Genomic DNA, 25,461 nt, shown 5'->3' with positions numbered 1-25,461 from the left:
AAAATACATATTTGTGGTGCTCTCAGCACTGAAAAATGAAAAAAAAAAAAAAGAAAAAACACAACAACTTGTCGTTCAGGAAACAATGTCCTTGTTCCTCAGTGAAGGATCCACAGACCTCACCACCAGAAGAGCAACTTTATATCACAGAAACAGTCCCAGTGAAACTGCTCAGAGTAAGGACTGTTGATTTTCCAGAGTAACCAGGACAAACGGCTCAGTGCTGCTAAGTTTGTGAGTATTTTTTCAGTGCTTAGAGGAGCACAAACAAGATTCCATTTACTTTGGGTATCTCATCGCTGTGTAAACACTGAACCCTGCTGCATGGCTGGACTCAAGCTACCATGAGGGGCAGCTGACGACAGTATATATTTATTTTGTGATTTAGCTGAAACTTCTGATGGGTATGTGTTATGCACAGATTTCTCTGTATTTAATACTCACAACAAATGGACACATGTCTGATTATGATTAAACAATAGCTGTTAATCTGCTCTGCACGGTATATTTTGACATGAACTCCTGTATTTGTTTCAGTTGTGGTATATACAATAGAACTGACTATATGAGTTTACCCATCACAGCAGACAGCAGTTCGACTGTCTAACTAGAACAACGTGGAGCAAGAGACAATGGCAGAAAAGGCAGAGAGAAGATATATGGCAGCCATCTTTCAGTAATAAAACTGTGGCACTTCAGTCCTGCGTGGACATTCTGGCTTCTTTTTATATGTCAGGGGATAATGAAATCCCCCCCTGATAAATCTTTTCTGACCTTTTAGCAGCCACTACCTTGTATCCATACAATTATCTGTTCTTCCTTCACCATCCCACCTGTATTTTACACCAGCTGAGCAGTAAACTTGAACCGCACGGTTAGCGAGGCTCTCACATCCATCAGAGTGGAGCGTTAGTGATGCTGTGATTTGGAAACCACAGTAATAAGCAGTGCTGTTGCAGAGGAAACTTTTTGGAAACATGTTTGCTCTACGTCAGAGCAGGATGATGAACAGTTGGAAGAGAAGTTGGTGTTTGGTACTGCATCACTGTTTCTGTTGTGATTGGGCCAAAAGACGGTGGTCAAGCAACACTAAACTTAGCTCATGCAAGGGACTTGGCATCATAGTATCATATAATCCAGTAAGTCCCTCAGTTCATGTTGCAATTTCATTTATATTAAATGAGCTGACTTTTATCCCACATATCAAAAATATAACAAAAATAGGTTTTTTCATCTTAAGAACATAGCCAGAGGTGCTAATGCATGCTTTTATTTCCATTTAGATTACTGTAATGCCCTGCTCTCTGGTCTTCCCAAAAAGAGTATTTCAAACCTCCAGTTACTGCAAAACTCAGCTGCACGTGTGCTGATGAAGACCAGAGGGCGGGCCCACATTACACCAGTTTTAGAGTCGCTGCATTGGCTCCTGGTCCGTTTCAGGAACGGCCTTGTGCCCTTTAACTTATCTGACCTGCTTTTACCGTATCAGCCCTCGTGGACCCTGAGGTCCTCCAGCACCGGGCTTTTATCCACACCAAAGGTCAGAACCAAAACCCATGTATTTAGCCACTATGCTCCACACCTGTGGAACAGCCTGCCGGAGAACCTCAGGACCTCAGAGACTGTTGATATTTTTAAAAGAAGGTTAAAGACACACCTTTTTAATCAGGCTTTTAACTGACCTTTAAATTCTTCTTACATTCTTATCATTTATCTTATGTTGATGCCTTTTATTTTGCTGTTTTATGTTTTGTAGTATTTTATCCTATTTAATCTACTTTATTTATTGTCTTATGTACTTTTCGTCTTTTAACTGTAATTTATATCTATATTTATAGCTATTAATTTATTTTACTTATCTTATATAATGCTTTTTACTCTATCTTATGCTTTTCTTTCTTTTTTTTTTAACTCCAGTAAAGGGGGGTCCTCCACACTAAGAGCTGTGTCTGCTCTGCTGCTGGGGATGCTGGTTGGGGGGCTCCCCACCTCGGTCTGGTGGTTCACCTGTCTGTCGGAGTTGGGAGGGCCGGGTGCCGGCGCCCCCTCTGGTCATAGTCTGTGATTCCTCTCAGTGTGGACGGCCCCAAAGGCGGCGTTTTCCTCAGTCCTCAGTGCCTTACCATGTCTCACCTCTGTCTCGTTACTGTCAGTGGTGAGAATGTGAGTCTGTGTGTGTGTGTGTGTGTGTGTGTGTGTGTGTGTAGTTGTGGGTGTGTATATGTGCATATGGAGGGATGGGTTTTCTCTGTTCTTCTGTTTTCCTTTATAAATGGTTTTAACTGTTGTTAAGCACTTTATGTTGCATGTTAGAATGTATGAAAAGTGCTATATAAATAAAGTTTGATTTGATTTGATTTAAAATATGTAAGTAACAGCTGGACCTTGAATGTGAGCAGAGGTATGAGATGTCCTCTTCAAGAAACAGCCTCCCGAGCCGACGTTACCAGACACTAACTCCACCTTTCGTTCTGCTCCAGTCATCTCGTCTCTCTGCAGTCAAAATACTGCAGTGGGATGTATCAGCTGTTTGCCAAATGCAATGACAAGGCCCCATACCAGTGGTTCCCAGTGGGGTTTGTCATGTGTGCCCCCACAGCCCTGTCAGAGGAACACCAGTATCTACTCTGAGACAACACCCACCATGTTCTGAATGTGTTCATCTGAAAGGAGTTTAAACTGGTTATTACAGAAGTGGATATTGTTGTTACAATTTTTTTTCCGTGTGTGTGTGTGTTTTCAAGAACCCTTTTCACCTCGGAAAGTAGACACAGACTGAATTCTTATGTTCTATGAACGTACAAAAGAACAGCCCGTCATAATAGAGAATCAAGAATCTGATGATTCCTTTGTGCTCAGAAAGCTGAACAACATTCTGAGAATTAATTGCAATCAGTAACACAAAATACAAGTGGTGTCAAATCTGTGAGTATCTCAGCGTCCATCCTGCCACATGTGTCCTCCAACAAGGAGACAGGGGAGCCAAACCTCACACTGGGCACCACAGTTCTTGGAGGTGACTGTTGTCTAAACGAGGAGATGTGTCTGTGTGCGTTTGCTCCGAGAAGATGAGCACTGCAACAGGAAACACTTAGGACTGTGGCCTTTTCTGGATTACATTGGTTGCTCTGTTGCCAAGACAACAGCAATTAGAAAAGACTACGTTACCAAGCAGAGAGCGGTTATGTTTCCGTAGCAACCAAGGTCAGGGAGAAGGCTCTGGGTTTACCTGGTTCTTAAGAATAAGACACACACAACATATTTGTTATTGTACTGGGTACTAGGAGGCACTGGGTTCATGCAGTGATACATTATCAGTGTTTGCTCTGAAGACTCGAGCAGAAACTCCGCAGCTTCCTGCATCCTTGTTGGCTTTTAATCTGTGGGGGAATGGAGGCGCTGATGATTGCTTACTTTACCTATAAGGGAAGTTATGTCTTACATTTCCTGCAGAAAACTGAAAATCCTTCAGCTCTAGCAGCAGTGGATTGGGTAAAAACGTCGCTTGAAACAAACAGACCCACCAACACATGAGAGGACACACTAACTCGCCTCCTCGCCAGCACTCAAATGTACACAATGTCTCCTATTTTCTACGTGCAATCTGTTTGCGAGAGGACAACAGACAATGTCCTCCTCTGTATAAGACTCTGTGCGCCTGCTGTGTGTGCTTCTTGTAATTACTGCAGTTGATTATCACAGCATGTTGTCACACACCAGCTTACACAAACACACTATAATGACAATGACATAACACGGCTTCCTTAAGCCTTGATCTGCAAGATAGTCTTTATTGTGCTTATGCAAAACTAAGCAGCTGCATAACACAGTCACTGCTCTCAGATCACATTGATCCTCACATCTCTACCTTCCTTCTGTCCTATTTTCTCACCTCCAGCTCTCACTGAGTCTTTCATCCCTCCATCATCTTTCCATCTGTAGATACCTTCCTCCCTCTGCCCAAAACCCCTGTTAGTCTGTCTCTCTCACAAACAAACACACCTCCCAGGTCCACTGTAGTGTGTAACCAGAGGCTAGAGAGACACTTAATCCCTCAGCACCTGCTTTCCATACCACCATGACCTCTTGCAGCTGCTTGGGTGTTTGCTTATTTTTTTTTGCCCTTATATCTGTTTATCATACATATGTGCCTGTTCATGTATTAGTGATGTTGCGTTCATGTTGGGAGTGGGGGTGTTAGAGCATTTGCATATTTGTAGGTTTGTGTGTTTTTAATAACACATTTAATATGTAAACAGATGCCCAGCACTTTAGTCTGCAGAACAGATGGACCTGATATAAAATAGCAACATTATGATCCTTTACACTGCAGGAGAACAGACTGCGGGGATCAGTAGTCAAATGAAATATGATGACACTTGCACTCCGTCTTGTCTGTGCTCCGAATGCAGGACAAATTTGAGAGTAAGATTCACGGTCTGTACAGCTTGTTAAGAAACTGATTATTAGTTTATAGGCAAGGCATTATTAGCAAAAAGTACTGAATCTGCTGCATGACAGAACAGATTCATCCAGATGAAACAATGTTTGCTATTGTTTTACTACTCCAATGGTTTCCCACTCACATTTGCATAAAAAAAACGCCCATGCCTGCTCATGCAAAATCTCTCTCTCTCTCTCTCTCTCTCTCTCTCTCTCTCTCTCTCTCTCTCTCTCTCTCTCTCTCTCTCTCTCTCTCTCTCTCTCTCTCTCTCTCTCTCATGCATGCACCCAAGCATTTGAGGAAATGTTTCCTCAGACATATAGGAGAAAATGCACAGGTCAGTATTTAGGGGAAGGAAGCAGAAACAATACCAATACCAAGCTTTTCCCTGTCCACGTTTCCCAGCCCTTCAGACAGCTTCCAATAACACTGGACCAAAGCTACTCTATACTACCTGCATACAGTAAAATGCAAAAAAGCTCCCTATCCCTCTGCAACCCTTTACTTTATTTAAAAAGTATCAAAAAATAAACACAGAGTAAAATTTAGACAATTTTATTGGCATAAAATATATACAAGTAGTGACGTGTAAAAAAAAAAAGTGTAAAACAATATAATATAAAATTACCTCTTTCCCCATCCATGTGAGAAAAAAGAAAGTTTGTTGGACAGCTGGTCACTGACCAACTGGATAAGCAAATCTGATATGAATGTGCAGCTTTCAGTGCACAGTAGGAAAAAGAAAACACCTCTGGTTCCTTCTAAGAGGTCCGGCTACCTGCGGCTCCCACCTCCGTCGCACATCAATCACTCTCGCTACATCTCCATTTACACTTATTCCAGCCGCTCCTCCCTACAGGTCCCTCTTTGTTCTGCGGAAGGGCAAAAGAGGAGGCGAAGTGGTGCAGACGAAAGGAGAAGGCAGAATTGCTGCTTTTTTGCAAAGGGGGAGAAGGGGGTGGAAGTGGGGTGACCACTGTGTGATGGAGGGGCAAAGAGGAGAGGAACAGTGGTTTCCATCAGGAGGAGAATGCAGGGAGAGGACCGCTGATTTCTCTGGAGGAGGAGAGGGCGACTAACTGAACAAACAGTTTTGTGCCTCCTGATGGAGGACATGTTTGTTGTATTGTCACCAGTAACTGCTAACAGAAGCCCATCAGTCCTGCAATTTGATTCCAAGTGTGAGTTTTGTTGTGCACAAACACAAGCTCTTCACGCACAAACATGCCTCATGTGGAAGTTGACCACATACTCTGCATTTGTGCGCTGGACAGAGATGGCAAAGGGTTCAAAGGGGTGGAATGTGAAGGCGACCAGGCGTCGCACTGTGTGATTTACCGGCCGTCCCAGCAGACCTGCCTGGATCTTAAACTTCAGCAGGCCTGAGTCCCGAGCGTAAAACCTGGTGGGTGAAGACAGAAGCACAATTCAGTTCTTCATCTAGTCCAGGCTGTTGGTTTCTGAAGGCCTCTGCAGGTCTGAACTGTCTGTTGCTGCATGAATAAATTAACTGAAAATACACCCAAAGGTGCACAGGCTTATGAATATTCCTTACATTGCCTACAGTGGTAAGAAGAAAACAAGCAAACACACAGTATACATGCAGCATGTGTCCAACACAGTACCACACATATGGCGCTCTCAGACGGTAAGCCACATCAACGTGCCAATCATTTTAAAAGAATTGCTCGTTTCCACGTCTCACAATGAGCTTTGCAGTAAGTCATGGACATTGAGCTTGACCTCACACATTGTTGTACTGTATCATTCATAGACTTCTATCAATAATGTGATTAATGTGATCTGACAGGACATCCGTTCACCCTGATGGAGCTGGTACCTGATGGGGTGGTCTCCACAGGTCTTGGGTCTCTCCATCACCGACACCCACTTGTCATCATAACTGAAGAGGGAGAGGTCAAGGTAAGGACTGCTGCTGTAGGACTGGGCGCTGATGGGCAGCTGGCCCAGCAGCCGGCGTACCGCCTCGGTGTGGCCGCCATATTTGGCGTTCACTATGGTGTCTTTGAATCTGAGGCACACACAGACGGAGATATCAGCACGATAACGTCAGATAGCAACAGGTAGCTTCATTAGTCTCTTTTGGCACTGCGGTCGGGACGTAAAACCCCATGACTTCCGAAAGAAGTGCTTCTATGATCCCGAGGTCTCAATTCTTCTTAGTTTGATGTTTTGAAAGGAGCGAGCAGCCTTGTTTCCACCATAGTTGTTTTGCTTTGGAGAATAACAGCTCAAAGCCTCCATTAGATGCAACACTCAGCAGTGACTCTGTGGTCTCACACCCCCCCTCCTCCTCCATTCTCTCCTTACTTTTCAACCCTTTAAGCTCTCCATCCATATTTTCAGTCTTTCCTCCCAAGTTGTTTTGTGCTCCATTCTTGCAGACCTGCTGGTCTCTTCTCTGTTTGTGGCCGTCTAAAACCCTGTGAACTGGGCTTATGCTACCCAGCTGTTAAGTGGTACGAATCTGGTTTGCTGAGTGTGCTCGCAAGCTTTCAATTTCTCCTCTCCTTCTTCCAGACATCAATTTTCACTAGTCTAAAATCCTATTATAAGCTCTTTTCCTCGCTCAAACTATCCTTTATCTTCTCCTCCTTCCTGAATCCCCCCCTCTGTCTGGTCCTCCCTCTTTAACTTCCACAGAGGATTTTGTCACCTATGCTGGCGAGTCGAACCGCCAAATTCAATCAGAAGTCCTCCAGCCACACTGACTGTCTTAATGTCTCTTTTCTATATCCAGATTAAGTCCTAAACCTCCTTCCTCCTCCTCCAGGCGATTGCTGCTGATCTGGTTCCCTTCCTAACCACCATCTTCAAATCCTCCCTGACATTTGGCTGCACAACATCAGGTGCAGCTTTTTATTTCACTCAGAAAAGACCCCTGGACCCAGCAGCTTCCCAGCACAGTTCCATCCAAAATGAAATATATTCAATTTTGGAAGGAAAATATTTGTTATTTCAATTCAATTGCAGGACGTTTCTCTCCTCGGTACCTTCTCTGGACCTGCCGTGCGTAGTTGTTGGATGAGGCGGAGCAGGGGAACTGGACGGCCTGGCTGTGCAGTGTGGCGTTTCTGAACAGGTCGCAGAAATTCTCAAACAGCTCCAGCAGCTGGTCGGAGGTGTTCTCAAAGACGGCCAGCACCTCTGTAGACACCATGTTGTACACGACGAAGAACGACGGCTGTGACAGAATGAGAGAGAGGGTGATGGTTTGGAAAAAAGACTAAAGATTTTAGAATATTTTTTACCTGTAGGTATGTTTTTGTTTTTTTTTTTTCAAACCATGACACAATCCACCCTGATCTTCGAGAGTGAAATACCAAGGACCGTAAGGAACAGGGAGATATTTATCATAGTGAACATTAGCATTCCTGCCTTTGGCTTCTATGTAGATTTATAATGAATATGAGATTGTTTGTTTCTATATTCTTCCTTCTTGAGACGACACTTGCTGATTGGCAAGGAAGTTAGAGGGCTGAGATTTCATGTAAATGACACATACATTAATTAGATCTATTTGTTGTCGGCATGAATGGATCACAGCCCCGAAGAGAATCACGAGGAGAAATGTGTCCTAGGAGACCTGAAGGAGGAATCCCTGTTATGCGCCGCTGACATCAAAAGACACGGAGAGGACGAAGAGAGCAACAAACAGAACACTGGGAGGAATTCAAAAAAGGTGTGTGTGTGTGTGTGTGTGTGTGTGTGTGTTGCTGTTCCTACCTGTGAGGGGTCAGTGACTCTGAGTGTGACCACGTCTTCGCTGGTGTATTTAATGAACAGGTGATGCTCATCCAACAACTGCATCTTCCACATCCTCAGCCTCCTCAGCTGATCAAAAAACTGGAAGAATCTGACAGAAAAACAAGAGCTGGGTGAACTAAAGAGATCGCTAAATGAATCAGTGCATGTCAAGGTGGCGCTTGCAGTTGACAGAGTCGATAGCACAGAAAGTCCTGAGTAATGCTCTCAGGAGACTTTTAAGCTTATCATCACGCCACAGACCAATCAAGGCTGCATGCTCTGTTATACAGCTTCTCGATGCCAAGGAGGAATTGGTATTAGCCGTAAACTCACATCCTTTCATGGACATACTTTATCACCACAATACAATCCCTGGAAACAAAGAACACAAGTATTTGGAACAGAAAACGTGTTTGACTGAAATGAAGGTTGAACATCCTGTTCACAGTTTGACTCTGCTGGCAACATACTATTCAGTCAAATGTAGATTTTTAAGATCCTGTTTTTGAAGCATTTAAAAAGAAAACTGGCCGGCTTCTTAAAACCCTTGAGACAAATTAACAGTAGAAATTTGTTAATTACTTCTTAAGCAGTATTTGTGGCAGTCAGGGTCTCAGCTGTGTTGTAATGAACTAATGTCTGACGCCTGAACTTTGTTTTCTCCAAAGTGAGACAACAGACTAACACGGCCATCATATACTCCTGTAGGGTTCCACCTAGTTTCTAAAATCACCTACACAATTACACAAGTGCTCAAGCAATTAGCCGACTAATTGTTTAGGTTTTAATATTGTTTTAGGTGTTATGATTCAATACAATACTCTAAGTAGCACCTCATGGAACTATAAGTACTTTAGATTAACGTATCCCAATGGCATGGCGGTCACACTACTTTGTTCATGAACACACTGTGTACTTATTATATATTTGTTTTGCTTTATTTATAGCATACAGCTGTCACATATGGACTGTTTCCACTGAAGAAACTTTCTCAGGGGACCAGGAGCCGTTTGAGGAGCTAAATCTCTGTTTCGACCAGAGGAACCAGGGACTAACTACAGTTCCTGTATGATAGTTCCAGATGTTCAAAACAGCTCCTGGTCTGGAGGCAGTACTTTCTGACAGTTCAGGAACTACGAAGGTGGAGTTAGTAGGGCCGACCATGGCCGACTGGTCAAACAAACACAGCAGCAACTACAGCTCGTGAACCATTTAATTCACAAAACAAGGAACTATTCCAGTATCTGTATCAGGAACAGGGGTCGAACATTTTTATTGTTTATTCATGTTAAAAACAAAATTAGGCTTTCTGACTCGTATGAGAAAGATGGAGATAAAGAGAAAGAGAGCATGAGCAAAGGAGAGAGAGAGGAAGCTGCAGTCAAGAAAGCTCTGAGTGAAGGAGAGAGAGAGAAAGAGCAGCGATGAGAGAACAAACGACAGTTCTTGAGATGTGGAACAGGAATGGAAAGGACAAACAGGAATACACAACAGATCCTTGAACTTTTCGGTTGAAAAGGGTTAAACACAGCACAGATTTAAAAAGATGGCCCTTAATTCTTCCTCCTGGTTTGACTCAAAATTGGATGAATTTATTCATTCATTTCAGAACTATATCTGAAGTATCTGAACACCATGTGACTTGGCCCAGGGTAAGAGGCAAAAAATAGATGGACGAAAGTGAGACAACAATAACAAAAAACCTGCTGAGAGTGCTGTGGCATACCTCCTCTTGGCGGTGGCGCTGCCGTCCTGCTCAGCCCTCCTCCAGAGGTAGACCAGCAGCCTGTGCTTGAGGGAGTTGATGGTTTTGTCAGTGTACAGACGAGGGAAGCCCGGCTGACTCTCGGCCTGAGCCTCAGTGTAAACTGCCGACAGAGTAAGGAGGTCGTCCTCGTAACAGAACCGCCCAATAGTCCTGACATCTAGAAACGTTCCCTCTGGAGTGACCTGGGAAGGGGAGAGAAGAAAGAGAAATGAGGGAAGATAAAAACAGATGATACTCGGGGGCTTTGATCTGTTCTTTCAGCAGCAGTAGGTTGTCAAACTAAGTAGGACTAAATAGAAAACTGAGTAAGATTATACACACATACATATATATATAAAGATGAGAACATTTTTCAAACCGTATCGGGTGCTAACCTGGAAGTCACACGTACGTTACCTCTCGCATCTGACCATAAACTGAACTGTATGGGGCAGAAAAACTGCTGCAGCACTGCTATTGACAAGTTAATAGCTGTCAAATGTCCACAACGAAATTATAAGTGTACTGCCTTTCAAAGCTGAAGGGAAAACACTCTTATAACTATACTCACTGGTGTGTCCCAAGTAGTGCAATATACATGGTTGAGTGCAGATTTCCATTTTAAATGGTGACTCTGCTCACCTGAAACACATGTATTGTCTGCTGCTGAACGGACAGCACAGCCAGGATGTTCCTGTAGAGGTAGAGGCCCTGGTTGTGGGACAGGATGATCTTGTCACACTTGAAGGACCTGGTGTCACACAGCCTTCCAGTGTGGAGGTCAATAATGTGGAGGGAGTAGTCTTCTAGAGGAGACCGGGGGTTTGGAGTCACAGATTCGTTGTTCCGATACACCTGGAGGAAGATGAAACATGGATGGAGGGAGCAGTCTGAGCCAAACTATCGAAGTAAACAGATTGGTAGTTTTTGAGTTTCTTTTAATTAATATGCAGCAGGTTTGATAGTTACCTCAAAGAAGTAAGGTGGCGGCTCCTCGGGGACGTACACGGCTGACCCAACAATGACATAGCGGCAGTCGTCTGTGAAGAGGCTGCACTCCCGGTTGAGGTGTTCTCCATTTGAGGCCACATTAGTGACGTGAAGCAAGGAGAAAAAGCGCTCAAACAGGCGGCCTCGGATGTTGAGGGAACGCTGGTCATTGGCTGTTAGGAGAGTCTCTCCCTCTTGGCCTCTCAGCAGGTCCTGAGCCGCCTGACAGCCTTGGTATTCATATATCTGTAGGAGGAACACTGGGATTAGACACTGTGTGGTATTTAAGGAGAGAATGTTTAGAACGTTTAGAGGGAAAATATGAGGGGGAAAGATACAAAGTTGACAGTTTGGTTTCTGTCTTCTTACCTCCAGAGAAGTCTGGTCAGAAGAGAAGGCGATGAAGCAGCGTCCATCGGGAGAGAACTTTCTAAGGAAGCAGGGAGGCTTCTCCACATTGACCACAGTAAAGTTGGGGAAAAGGTTCTGGTGGAAGCAACGTACTCTGTACCAGTGAGCTCCAGGTCGGCCCGAACAGATCCTGCGCCTCTCAAGACGATGAACCACGTTTTGATTCTGAATCCGTCGGGGCTTCAGGGTTGGAGTGTCCTCATCCATCGCTGTGATTAGAGAATGATCTCAAACCCCTCCTCAGGTGGTGGTCAGAAAAGTGGGCAATAAGGTGTGATGACTACATCACAAATACAGTCCTGTTACACCTTTGTTTTCTAAGAGAAAGTGAGCAGGAAGAAAAAGAAGAGAGGAGGGATTAGTTTTTTAATAAAACTAAAAGCTGTAGCACAGGAATTATTAAATGAACAATCAATCAGTTGACATAAAGACAGGTATAAATTTCAGTTTTGATAACAGATGGACCATTTCAAGCTAGTGGTCAAGTAAAACTACAGAACATTTGCCTTTTGCAATTGCAGAAACGTGAAGGAATGCTTGCTTTTTTCATGTCACTGACAATGTTAAATATAAATGATAAGCAAAGCCTAAGCCTAAGCTTTGCTCAATACAACAGATGACATATAAAATAACCAAATCCTAATTAATGTGGACCAGAAAGGATCGCAATGGAGTTCTCACACAGTACTCCAACAATTTAGTGTCACACGTCCATAAAGATGAGGACTTGTGAGAAGGGATAATCAAAGCTGAAGCACAAGGGGTTTAGACGTCCTGACTTCCAAGCTCCATATCATCCTACATTTCCCATAATGCAAAGTCTCAGCGGCTTTCATTAAAACTGCCCAGCCTGGAAAATGCCACTGTCTTTCAAAATTTCCGTCCCAGTTTACAATGCAGGCGCTCTGTTAGACATGAGGGCGACCAAGCCGAGATGACCCGATGACATCATCAGGGTCATTTTACACACTTCAGAAAACTCCTCCAGGGCCATACACACACAGTATTGTTCAGTGTCCTTTCGTGGAGTCATGTGTGGAGATAAAGGAACAGAAAAACAAAACAGACATGTAAATCATCACACCGCAGCAGGAGCAGAAGGACACTCTCCTGCTCTGACTCTGAGCCCTGGAAGTCTGACGACTCCGGTCTACAACGTGTCTCACGACCGCAGCCAACTCGACAAGTAAGAGCAGCGAGTGGTAGTTAAGTTAGATCACTCTTAAATCACCAATTCAACACAGTAAGCTGTTACTCACATGATGCTATTAAATGCAAAGCAGCCGGCTTCTGTGAAGCTTCTCGGTCGTCCGAGTTCAGCTGGTTATGTTAGCAAAGAGCACTTAACTTTGGCTGACGAGCTCGACAACTTACACTTAGCCACCGGCCGCTAGCTTCTACATCACGTTAGTGGAAAACGTCACGCTTCATTTCTTTTACAACGTGAAAATGTAACTCTAAGCTATCATATTTCTCCAAATGTCCGCCTGCCTGGAGCATGTTACGCTAAGTGTCAAAAAGCCGCTATGTTTGTTGTGAGTGAGCCGCGGAGGAACCGCAGAAGAAGACGACGAAGACAGGACTGAAGTACAGCTCAGAGCTGTTTTAAACAGCGCCACCACTTCCTCCTCAGGTGGAAAATGGCATTGCAACCTTATATGTCAGCAACCAAAATCACGTACAGTGATGTGCATTGTTAATTATGACCACTTGTGGTGGCATCAAAGTAACACGGGACTGGTATACATAATGGTTACAATACTGCACAACACACCCAACACTTATGTTAGATGAGTATGGAGGTATTTTGAAAGTATGCATTGCATTGATATTCAAAATACATTAGAAGCAATAGTTTGTCAGATTTTTGAAATCTTACATTTGAAATTGGTGGAAGAGTGCATAAGCATTTGGTTAGTATAAACATTTTTTTCGACCTGTGTATTCTATTATGCACACAAGTAATGCCAAATTTATTGAAACTAATATACCATAAGAATATTTCTGAGCATCCCTGTGCAAAATTTAACTCCAGACAATTTCAAGCAAGTAACCACAATGAACTGTACTTTCAGGTAGCTCTTATAGTGGCTTCACATGAGCCAAGCATACACCTGCTGCTTTTATTCAAGTGCCAATTTACCGATCAGTAGGTGGGTTTGCAGGTGAGGAGTACAAGTGCTCCAGCAAACTTTGAACATGATTATAATCGCTTCAACTAAATTGGCAGGGGCAAAACAACAGACCTCTGGCCACTGTACCTGCAGCATGTATGTAACTGTTTCATTTGTTTAGCCTATTTCCTTTAATTGATTTGTTTATAACAGCATGTAGCGTAAGTGAACCAAGATGACCTGCATTCTGCTCCCCATAATGACAGATAATTAAATTATAATTATCCTCTCTCTTATGAAGCATGTTCTTACAGATTGAGAATAGCATTGTAAAAAGAAGAGAAAGAAGAAAATCCTCATAGAACGCTGGTCTTGGAAGACTGCTAATGGTTCTTTGTGTAATTATCCCTGACCAAAGAGTCTGGTTTAAATGTTGTAATTTTCCATAAAAGCACATGTAGTGGGCATAAAAGACCGGCTTGAAAAGAAAAATGAAGAAATGAATGGAGGGAAGGATGTGAAATTATCCAATTTAAAATCTAATGGCATTTTCCTTTTCAACTATGCCTGATTAAACCTGTGGTTCAAGATGTGTGTGTATGTGTCTGCGCGTGTGTGTGCGTGTGTCTCTGCATGACGTTTGTGTGCATTTGTGCATGTGTTTGAGTGGTGCTTTTCTTCATGTGTTGAACCTGTGCCTCAAAACTGAGTGTGTGTGTGTGTGTACATGCGTGTGCACTTACAGATGTTTGTGTGCTACAACAATAACCCACACAGAAGTAATTCAAAATAGAAACTATGTGTTATCCTCTGGTTGTTCTTCTGTAATTTTCTAATAAATAGCTAATAAACTGCACACTCGGCAGGACCCTCGCCTCAGCTTTTAGCATCAGCCCATGAAGTAGAGAGGAGATGGAGAGTCTGCATCTGAGTGTTTTTATAGACTTTTTAGCCTATCTGCCAGAAGACACGGTGCTTATTTAAGATCATTTTTTGCATCCTTCTGTGCTTTTCACAGCCCAAACTGTCTATTCTTCCTGCTCTTGTTCACATCTATTTCTCCAAAGAGTAGGGCTCGCTGACACCCTGTTTTGGAACAGTTAATAATGGAGCTGAACAGAGTGCAAAGTCTGGAATTGCCGTTATTATCATCATTATAACGAACAGAAATGTCTAAAAGAGCATTTGCATTAAAGGACGTCTGGATGAAAAGTATAGAGCAAATTCATTGACTTGATAAAACTCCTATATAAAAGGCACTTAGAAAAGGTTATTCAAAGCATGGGGAGCAAATAGAAATACATTGTTTTACCATTTCTTCAATCTTTTTTACTCAGACAGTTGTGTTTGGCATTTAACAAAAGCTTTTAACTTTTCGATCCAGCCTAATTTCAGAGCACAATAGGACATTTTAACACTGTAACTTTCCAATCCTTATGCAGCATGAACTTTTCGTGTCTTTTGTGACAGTGGATGATTTCTGCTTTTTTTCTGAGAAATTACAGTGATCACAAATGCATTATGGCAGGACAGTTTGCCACAGTCTCCTCAGCTCTGCAAAGTGTGAACTGCTGGACTGTGAAAGAGGTGGAACGGGAGAGATGGGAGGATGCAGCTGCAGGCTGCACTTTTCTCTGTCTCCTGCGTGGACAGATATATGAACAGGTGCACAAGATACAGGTCCAGGGACCCAAATCTGGACCCTCTCATGTTAGTATTACACACCAGTCAAGGCTGCATGCATTCTTGACAACAAAAAAGCCCTAATTGTCCTTCTGGAGGCCCCTCTGAAATGCTAAGATATTGAAATATTTGATGATTTCTAATCAGAAGTAGATTCTGCAGATTGTTTACTTAAGTAAAAGTAGCAGTACTGTAATATAAAAATAAATTCCTGCATCGAAAATACCTATTAAGTAAATGTACACCCATCACAACACTTTGCTCACACATTATTGATTATATACCACTATTACTTACTCTATCGCTTACTGGTTAGTTATTGGTTGTTGTTTGCATCTCTGTTTATATATTCATTACTACCATTTATACCTGTGTATGTGTGTATAATTTCATTGTCAGTGCTTCACCATAATTGTTGTGCATATGACATAAAGTAAGTAATAAAGTAAATATTTCATGCAATTGGATTATTATTACTGATGTCTGAATTTCTAAGTGACATTTCACTGTTGTGGATGGCCAAGATGGAGCTAATTAAAATCATTTTATATACTGCTGGGTAGTTTCCATAAGAATGCATCATGTTTTATAGATTGTCTTTGTTTTGCATGGAAAATATTAACCTTAATCTAGTAACTGAAGCCAGCAGGAAAATGTAGTGGAGTGAAAACTACAAAATAGACAACCACAGTGCCTCAAATGTGTACTTAATTACAGTACAACACGGAGTTGTAGTTCACCCTTCATGTGTGTTAGTGCTGAGCTTGAATTGTGACAAAACAAAATTCCCTACACGGCATATAAAAATTGTGGTTTGGACCCACCCTTTGGCAAAATAAAGAAGGGGTCTCAGGCCAAATTAAATCGGATCCAACCAACCTGAATCAGATCAAATCTATAAAAATCACATTTATTGTTACATCACACTTTACACAAACGTCATTGTGGGAAAAAATAATTGGGTGCACAGTATTACTGTGAAGAAACATTTTCCTGTGAAAGATACAAGCTGTGCAATAGACAAATTCAATACACACACTGTCCCTATATACCTGTGAATAAGACACAATCAGATAGATTACAGCGCATGCTGATACTTGATACGTCTCATAATCTGCCTGTGGTCTCTTGGCCGAAGGTGCAGGCGTGTTTGTGAAAAAAAAAAGGAGGCGCACGTACTAAAAAACACATTAACTGACATCCAACCGTAAATTTGAGCCAGCAGCATTTTAAATATATGTGTTTCATACCCAGACCTTTGATACCACTCAGAATACATTTACCCTCAGACAGTGTATGAAGTGGGGAAGCACAGGCCAAGTGTGACAACAGCATGAATAAGAGACAACTGCTGTTACTTGGATATTTTATGGAAATTCTTTTTTTTCCTCAGTGAGCCCACCCACACAAATCACATCTCATTTAGACATGCACAAGAAAGGTTCATAGGTTAAATATACACACAGGACACCACACATGGACACACACACACACACACACACACACACACACACACACACACACACGCTGTGCCATTGTCTCCATGCTTGTCATTGGAATATGAATCATTTGGTCAAGGCATCAAGTCTTAAAAGTGATAAGAAATTCAACTGTCGATTGGTTAAAATAACAGTCAACAGTGCATGCATCATTTTTTTTGGTGAAGCCTAATTAATTTTCTCAGAAAAAAAAAAGACAGTTCTCAATTAATCATATGCATTTTCTCCAACCTCCCGTTATTTATTCTGGTTGAAAATAGCTCCTCAGCCTTGGGAAGTTGTATTCTGGGTCTTGTGTGTAATTGGTTATATGGGAACCCTCCTGCTAAATGTTCCACATTTTCAATTTCAATTTTCTTCAAGTGAGGCATAATTTTAGATGTGAGTTACTGGGGGGAAAAGGAAGGAGAGTGAAAATGCAACAGCCAGTACCCTTGTTCGTCAGTGTGAGTGTGTGTGTGTGTCTGTGGGAAGGGGCGGGTTGGTCTGTGCATGTGTTTTGCATTTGCATGTGTGTGCACATACTTATGTAATGTGAGGAATTTCAATTATCCATTCCTTTCTCTCATTGCAAAGAAGGAAAAAAAAAACAATGCCATTTCACAATTACAGTTATGATTCAGGATTTTCTGTTTGTTCTGCTGCTGACTTCCTCTTGTATTTCCCTTCACCAGAATTTCTGATAATGGTATAAGATCAGAGGATGTGGTGTTAATGAGTGCATTTATGCGTGTGTGTGCAAGTTAGTGGGTTCAACAATGAGCTAGCATCAGTAATTAGGTGAGCATTTATTCATTCAGTAGCCTTCCTCTTACTCAGGTTAGCAGCACAAAATGACAAGTCAGGGACACAATTATTTTGCCATTTTTCCCCAAAGAAAAAGAGACCTCAAAGCTCAAAGGAAGAGCTTAAAAAAAGGTCACCTAAACTTGCCTCACTACCCTCTCACATTCCCAATTCAGTCAGAGGCGAATGGCCTTGGTGGGGGACTGAGCGGCTGTACACATTACAGCCGAGTCTCAACAGCTAGAGCAGAAGCAGGCCTGTAATTTCTGCCATTTGAGAGTGAGCTGAAAAGCAGAGTGATGGCCACTTTTCTGTTATTATTCCTTTGGCAGAGTGCTGGCTGAAGGAAACAGGCATGCTTTAAGAACATGTCCATCAGTCACTGGCAGTATTTGGAAATGGTATTTGTAGAAGTAACTCTGCCATGTTGCATCGTTAATTTTGAAAAGCAAGTGCGGTTGCACGCGTTTCAGTGTACAGTATTGCTCGGCAGGATTCCTCCCTCATCTCTGGTGTTTCTGCTGTTTTCCCCTCGCCAATGCGTCCTGTTTGTCTCTCTGTGTGTATGGGTTTGTCTGTTTCGGTCAGGGTGTGACGACTCTGTAGTTTCCTCCTCTTGCATTCTCAGCTGCACACCTGCTACCAATCCTCTCATCAACTACACCTGTAGCCTACACCTGTTGCTTCACTCTACTCTTCGTCAGACTGTGCTGTGTGTTGTAGTGGTGCCATGTTTGGCTGACTCTCTTAGTTCTCTGCAATTTCTTCTTCCTGTCTTTGAACCTATCTAACCCTATGTTACCTGTGCTTCAGCTCCATGGTCTCCTGCCTTTCTGATCTGCCTGCTACACCCTGGTCCTCGTCAGTGTCCACTATTTTTGCTGAAGATTCCAGCCACTGCTGCCCTGCTGCTTGCCTCTGATGCACAGTGCACAATCCAGCCACCGCTGCTCCATCACTCTGGATTTTCACCAGGAACTAATCTTATAATAAATTGCTCTAGCCCGCTGCTTTAATACTCCAAGCAGAACTTGGTGTCAACTTGGTGACAAACAGCAGCTGAAAAGTGCAACATCATGGCAACAGTGTTTAGTATCGGCACCAATTTTTCATATAATCAGCACCACTTAACAGGAAATTCAGCATATTCACTTCGAAGGCCAAGCTGCAGAGCATGTGTCAAGAGGGAAAAAATGTTCATGTCAGCCTCCTATTCATAAGTCAGGGGAGATATCAGGAATTTCAGACAACTCCAATATGGCCCACTTGGCAAGAAAAACTATGTTTCCCAACGCACTGCTTGTTGGTGCCTTTTTGGTGTCTTGTTCTGTGACATGTTATAAAGCCTTGTGAAAAAAAACTATTCTTCTCATTCTACTAATGTGGCAGGGATGCAGCGTTATGTACAATAGCTTGTTGAGGTTAGCTTGCTCAGCATGCTAGCCATGTTAGATAAACCGAGCAGGTGTATAGGAATAAGACAAACACAGATTGAATGACATGCAGCCAGAGCTGATGTGTGTGTGTGAGCCCATGAATGTTTAAATATACGTTCTATTTTTCTTTGTGTTATCTGTTAATATAAAAAGGCTAAATAACTTTCTAAAACAACTGGGCACCCCGGGTTTTAGCAAACCTAACTATTTACAGAGGTAAATTGTGCATTTTTTCAGGACAATTTTCAGATGAGGATTAGTACACATTTGTGTTCTGGTGAGTATTTCCAGCAACAGGTCAGTGTATGTGGGACTGAGTCAAGATAAACTGCAGTGTGTGTGTTCATGGTCATGAAGGAATATGTCAACAGTGTTTTTAATAGTGTTTGGACAACACTGGAGCTCTATGGCACACAGGAATAATCAGGCTTTTGTGCCACAAACAATATTCTGTGGGAAGAATTCATTGTTGGTTTTGGTCTTTTCATTCAATTTGATGTGGAGAAAAATATAAAATATCACCAGATATTAAATAAATGGTTCCCTCTGCAGATTTGTGTTTTGTATTGTATCATCATGCTGCTCAATGCTGTTCAGTGTTTAATGACATATTTTAAAAGTCTCTGGCTTTTATTTCTATTTCTTACACAAAACCACAAGTGGAAGTCTTGGGCCTCCATTAATTAAAAGCAGTTCATGAAATTACACCATGTCACCACAACAATCCTTTTAAGATGACTTGCCATGTTGCAGGTGTTATCAGCCATGCTTATGAATAAAGAAATGCAACACCAGTTGATATTAGTGTCGAAAGAAATAGCCTCTGCATGCTATTATCATAATAGCACTCTCTGTTGAAGCGTAAAATTGTTTACAGACTGAGAAGACATAATATGAAAGGGAGGTGTGATTGTACAAGAGTTTATTCAATAAAAACCATAAGTGACAGACAACATAAATAGACTAAACAATTAGAGTAAAAATATTAATCCAGTATTTGGACTTTTTAGTTGTGAGCTTTGCACCTCCTGTTGAGCTCCAGCTGTATGGCTGCTCTGTCTCTTTCATCAGCTCTTTTCTCTCCCATGTTTTCAGCCCTGCCTTGGCTTTATAGCAGGTAAACGAGTTCTTATTGAGTATTAACTAAGATCAGTGGTGGTTATCTGATCAGAGCAGGTCACATGGAACAAAGACCTCTCCTTTTCCTCCAGCCACCTGCACTGCCCACCACAAATTAGCCTTAAAGCCCTGTGTGTGTGTGTGTGTGTGTGCGCGCGTGTGTGTACCTGCATTTGTGCATGTGACCGAATGCTCATGTAAGTATGTTTATCTATGCATCTATGCATAACTGTGTGTGTGTGTGTATGTGTGCGTCTCCAGGGCTGAGGGGTCGACAGATGCTCCTTCTCAGTGAACACAATGAATTACTTATAGGCCATTAAGCCAAACACGGCTGCGCTGACCGTCGGTTTACCCAACACTGATAGGGCCATCTGCCTTGGTGACGCTGCCTTCCCCACTGCTCTTTACAGACACGTAACCAGACGCTTATCTGCCAGGGTGGGGCCCCACTGCTGATTAAAAACATCAAGACTTCTGCAATTGTCTGTGTGGATTTGTACATGTGTGTGCATGTGCGTCTGTGTATTCTTCCATGTTTGTAAAGAACAATGAGAGGTGTTAGTGGGGGCCGAGGCAAAAATTAGGGGTAAGTTTAGGTCTTGGGTAAGGAGTAAGTTTAAGTGAAGGTGACTCATAACACAATTTGACTTCCATTATGTGCCTGTGAAGATTTTACTGTTATCAGATTATCCCCCCCCCCCAAAAAAAAAACAAAACAAAACAAAACAAAAGCAAAAACAATACAAACACATACCCAGGGTCAGTGGAGAAGAAAATAAAGAGAAGGTTCTGTTGCAATTGGGTCATGGACGAACAGGGTTGAACCCAAATGCAGACCAAATGGCAGTACTGGTGAAATACAAGAACTGTATTAACTAAGGTGACGAAACAAAGACTTACTTACCCAGGAGGCAGGTGAGGATCAAAACCAGAGTACAGAGTCCAATTAGGAAAATAAATCCAACAACCGAGTATGAGTCCAACAAATGAGAAAATGAACAAGTCTAGTAAACAAAAGCAAAATCCGAAGAGGCAACAAAATCCAAACCAAGGGAGTCCTAATACAACAAAGTTGAAGGAAACTAAGTACAAGTCACTGAATGACAGGAAAACTCATGGTGGAGGGAACAAAGATGAACTGACAAAGACAAAGGGGAATACATAGACTTATATAGACAGGGGAGGAGAACTAATCAAGCACAGGTGAAATGAATCAAGGGCAGGAAAACACAGGAAGTAAAGTAAAATCTGACACGTGAAGAAAGACAAAACTGAACAGACAGTACCTCAAGGGACAGCTTCCAGATGTCCCTTCAAAAACAGAAAGTCCAAAAAGTCCAAATGAAGCTGGGTGGGTAGAGGGAGGTCTGGAGCCTGATGACTGAGTATGGACAGAGCAGAGAACTTCAGGCGAATGGCCTGGGGCTGTATAATAGCAGGGCAGGAGATCTGACCTGAGAGCTGAACTGATGGGAGGAATGGCACAGGAGAACAGGAGGCTGGCAATGAAGGCAAACTGCTCTGGAGGTCTGGCTGGTGGCTGAAGACAAAGGCGAAGTCCCTCTGGAGGTCTGGCAGGTGGTCGACAAAGGTGGAACCTCTCCAGAGGATGGGCAGGAGGCCGGCGAAGGCAAAAGCTCTCTTGAGTCTGGGCTGGAGGCTGTCTGGGGGCGGAAGACCATCAGCGATGACGGGACAGCAGGACTGGAGGCCAGTGACGGGGCATGGTGCGTCCAGGGGAACAGGCCACTGATGAAGCCTCACCACCGAGGAATACTGCAGGTCAGCAGGATCTAAGGGCAGCTGCATCTCTGGCTCAGCGGATCGCTGCAGCAGCCCAAAGACTGGATGGAGATGACTGAAGGTCTGGCTCTGGTCCAGTGGACGGCTGCTGCTCAGATTCAGGAAATGGCTTCCGGTCTGGCTCAGAAGATGGCTGCGGCTCAGGGTCAGAGGACCACTGCTGCTTACACTCAGGAGATGACTGCAGTTCTGGCCCAGGAGATTGCTGCAGCCCTGGCATGGGGGATTGCTGCAGCACATGAACTGAAGACAGCTGCAGCTCTGGCCCTGGAGATGGCTGCAGCACAGGAACTGGAGAGGTGTAGACTGGGACACTGGGCAGCAGACCCTCTGGGACACTGGGCAGCGGGACCTCAGGGACACTGGAGAGCAGTGAGGACGAGGAGCTGGACAGCGGTGAAGCATGATGTCGGCGTCTGAAGCCCCGCTTCTTTCTTGCGGGGGCCAAATCAGGAACAGGACATGGCTGGAGGCTAGCAGAGCTGTGGCTAGCCAACTCAAGGGCTGGAGCTAGGAGGATGCTAGCAGGACTGTGGCTAGCTAACTTGGAAGCTGGAGCTGGTTGGAGGCTAGCGGGGAAGTGGCTAGCCAGCTCAGGGACTGGGGCTGACCAGGGGCTAGCAGGACTGGGGCTAGCCGACTCAGACACTGGAGTTGACAGGTGGACTGATGGATATTATGCCGGGGCCTGAATTTGAGCCAAATATCTGGTCCCTCAGCCTAGATTTGTAATCCTCCATGTCCATTAGAAAATATTAGTGTCAAGTAATTTCAAACACCAGGGTTTAGAGTACAGGACAAGGGTTAGTTCCTCTAAGAGATTCAGCCTGTCTTTAGTGTCAGTAGATTGACTCTTGCTTGGACATGGAGGACAGTTCCTGGAGTTCTTGCAAACTAGGGTCCTGCTGGGTTCATGATGGTCAGTTTGTACTGTCTTAATTGGTTCATGGATGAACAGGGTTGAACCCAAATGCAGACCAAACGGCAGTACTGGTGAAATACAAGAAATGTATTAACTAAGGTGACTAAACAAAGTCTTACAAGCCAGGAGGCAGGTGAGGATCAACATTAACATCAACAAATGAGAAAATGAACAAGTCCAGTAAATTCCAAAAAGGCAACAAAATTCAAACCAAGCAAATCTCAATACAACAAAGTTGAAGGAAACTAAGTACAAAATCACTGAATGACAGGAAAACTCATGCTGACACGAACGCATGACGGCGGGAACGAAGATGAACAGAGAAAGACAAAGGGGAACACACGGGGAAGAGAACTAATCAGGCACAGGTGAAACGAATCAGACAATCACAAGGGCGGGAAAACACAGGAGGTAAAGTAAAATCTGACACATGAGGAAAGACAGGAAATAACAAAATAGACTGGATGACAGGTTCATACAACATAGAAGAGGGAAATATAGGTAGGTATGATACAAATAATTTTAGTATATACATACTGTATAATAAAGGGAGAGAGAGATTTGGTGTGGTTGATGTGCTTACGGGACCCTCTGTATAAACAGTGGAGACAGAATTACAGATTTGGAAGGTCTCTGTATGATGTTTAAACCTACTTCTGTCAAGCTGTACTGCAAGTGTAAACTCTGTCATACTCAACTCTATGAATATATAGCAGTCTGTCAATATGATAAAATTGTGAGTATTGCTTAAGAAGTGTTTGTATTCAACATGTCCAGTTCTTGTAAAAGACATTCCTTTACGTGATTTCACAGTCAGTGTTAAAGGGTTCAGTTCCAAAATACATTTAGTTAAAGATGAAATACACATTATGTGTTCAATTGCTCAAAAACACAACTACTTATGTGGTATAAAATGTTACTGTTTCTAATTCAAACCATTATAGGCCTATGCCAGTGTTAAGGTAAAATGTTCACATGATCGCATGCTGCTCACAACCCAGAAACAAACAAATAAATTCTGAAATTGTATACACTGTGTATAATCATCTTATGGCCTTGGATGCACATACTCTTTTCAGAACAATCTTTTCTTGGGAAGCTGAATTGTGGTGAAAACTTTCAGATGTCTTCTGGGGTGTAACTGTGAAGAGGATGTGTTTGTGAACATCCTGTGCACGTCTCGGGCTTAAACAATTTAAGGTCTTGCATCTTACCCACCTTAGCAAGACAAAACCTGCCGAGATCTACCTGAACGTCGACAGCAGATGTGACGGCTGAAACAAGTCCCCTGCAGATTTAGCTCACATGTCCTGTTTTTGTCTGCTTGGCCTTCTACTTTAGGATTTCTGTCAAAAATTCTAGAAACTGATTTATGCACCAGGACTTGTATTGCACAATTTAGGGTTCAAGGAGACTACACTACTCTGACTGCCAGACAGGCTGATATGATGGCACATACTTCTCTATTAGCTTGTGGCAGAATTTTGCTAGAATGGAAGTCCCCTTATCCTCCATCATCCTCTATCTGGCTTGAAGCCAAGTTATTTTTTCTTAAACTTGTGAAGATCAAATTCACTCTCAGGGCCTCTGTGGACCATTTCTATAAGAGCTGGCAGCGCTTAATAGATTATTTTAACAGCCTTCAAACACTCCTGAATAGGAGAGGATTATAAAACTATACAATTTTCGCATTGTTACTCTCCTCCTCCCGCCTTTATTTTATTTTATTTTCTACTGTGCTTTATTTTCTTATATGGAATCAACATCATTGTTTGTTAAACTTGTATCTTTAAGGACTTTGAAGGTAGGGACAGGAGGGGATGGGTGGAGGGATGTTAATTAAAGAAAAAGGTTGAAGGCAAAATGTTGCTTCCCTTGTATATTGTATCACTTGTTTCTGTCCTTGAATAAAAAAAAAAAAAAAAAACATTTAGCAATGCAAGAAGTAAAGGTGGAGATGACCAGCCCAAGGACAGCAGAAGAAGTGCCAGCTATTACTGGCAGCTCTGTACTGTATCTGTATGGTGAAACCAGCAAATGAATGTTTTGATTATATGTCATGTTCCCTGAGCACTGCATTGTTTTTCAAAATTGAATATAATAGCAGGTCGTGCAAAACATCGGAAAAACCAATCGCACTAAACTGAAACATTACCTGAATTTCCCCATGGGAGACCATTAATCTATTATTTCATCGAACAAATGTCACATCATTTTTAGATTCCTTAGCTGAGTGCATTGTAGATATCTGGTATATGCAAGAGTCAGATGTTTGTTGTGTGCGTCGATTTATTTGTTACACCTACAGGTGTTTATTTTTATAGTTGGTATTTGTCCCTCTTCTTGCTTATATCCCATCCAATGATGAGTGAGAGAGCACTTATTAGTTTGAGTAAGACATATATGAGGGTGTTCTTACCGTGTGTTAAGTTATTTAGTTTTATTGGCTTTCATTTTGATATTGATTGGACGTTATTTTTATTTTTTACCAAAAACACATCTTGTGTCTTGTGATGCATTTTTTTCACTTCTTCAAGGAATAGGTGGACATTTTTAGGAACTACATTTACTAGCCTTCTTGCCAAGAGTTAGATGAGAAGATTGACACCACTCTCAATGTCTGAAGGGTAACTGCCAGCACAGGGTTAGCTTAGCTTAGCATGAAGGCTGGAACAGCTAGTGTGGCTCCAAATTTTTCCTGTGGGGACTATCTCCTGAACATTCTGTCTCATCTCA

The 25,461-nt window shown here is 42.7% G+C and overlaps 1 protein-coding gene across 1 annotated transcript; it reads right to left on the bottom strand.

Moving 5' to 3' along the window:
- Positions 1 to 4,983: 4,983 nt before the first annotated feature.
- On the bottom strand, positions 4,984 to 12,944 carry det1 (DET1 partner of COP1 E3 ubiquitin ligase). The gene is made up of 9 exons (XM_076732022.1): positions 12,620 to 12,944; positions 11,319 to 11,677; positions 10,929 to 11,195; positions 10,602 to 10,814; positions 9,939 to 10,162; positions 8,192 to 8,321; positions 7,459 to 7,649; positions 6,285 to 6,476; positions 4,984 to 5,846 (listed from the first exon to the last, which is right to left on the bottom strand). Exons 2-9 carry the CDS (start codon positions 11,565 to 11,567, stop codon positions 5,657 to 5,659), a joined length of 1,656 nt encoding a protein of 551 aa, XP_076588137.1. The 5' UTR covers positions 11,568 to 11,677; positions 12,620 to 12,944; the 3' UTR covers positions 4,984 to 5,656.
- Between the last annotated feature and the right edge of the window lie 12,517 nt (positions 12,945 to 25,461).

The sequence above is a fragment of the Chaetodon auriga genome, chromosome 6 (assembly GCF_051107435.1).
Source record: "Chaetodon auriga isolate fChaAug3 chromosome 6, fChaAug3.hap1, whole genome shotgun sequence".
NCBI lineage: Eukaryota > Metazoa > Chordata > Actinopteri > Chaetodontiformes > Chaetodontidae > Chaetodon > Chaetodon auriga.
The sequence above is the reverse complement of the archived record's forward strand: the minus strand, read 5'-3'. Positions and strand labels throughout refer to the sequence as shown.

Coding starts and splice junctions, on each gene's coding strand:
- det1 (XM_076732022.1), bottom strand. CDS start 11,567: ATGGATGAGGACACTCCAACCCTGAAGCCCCGACGGATTCAGAATCAA. Junction 7,650..8,191: donor GAGTCACTGACCCCTCACAG/GTAGGAACAGCA, acceptor ATTCTGTCACAG/CCGTCGTTCTTCGTCGTGTA. Junction 5,847..6,284: donor TGTGGAGACCACCCCATCAG/GTACCAGCTCCA, acceptor TTCACCCACCAG/GTTTTACGCTCGGGACTCAG.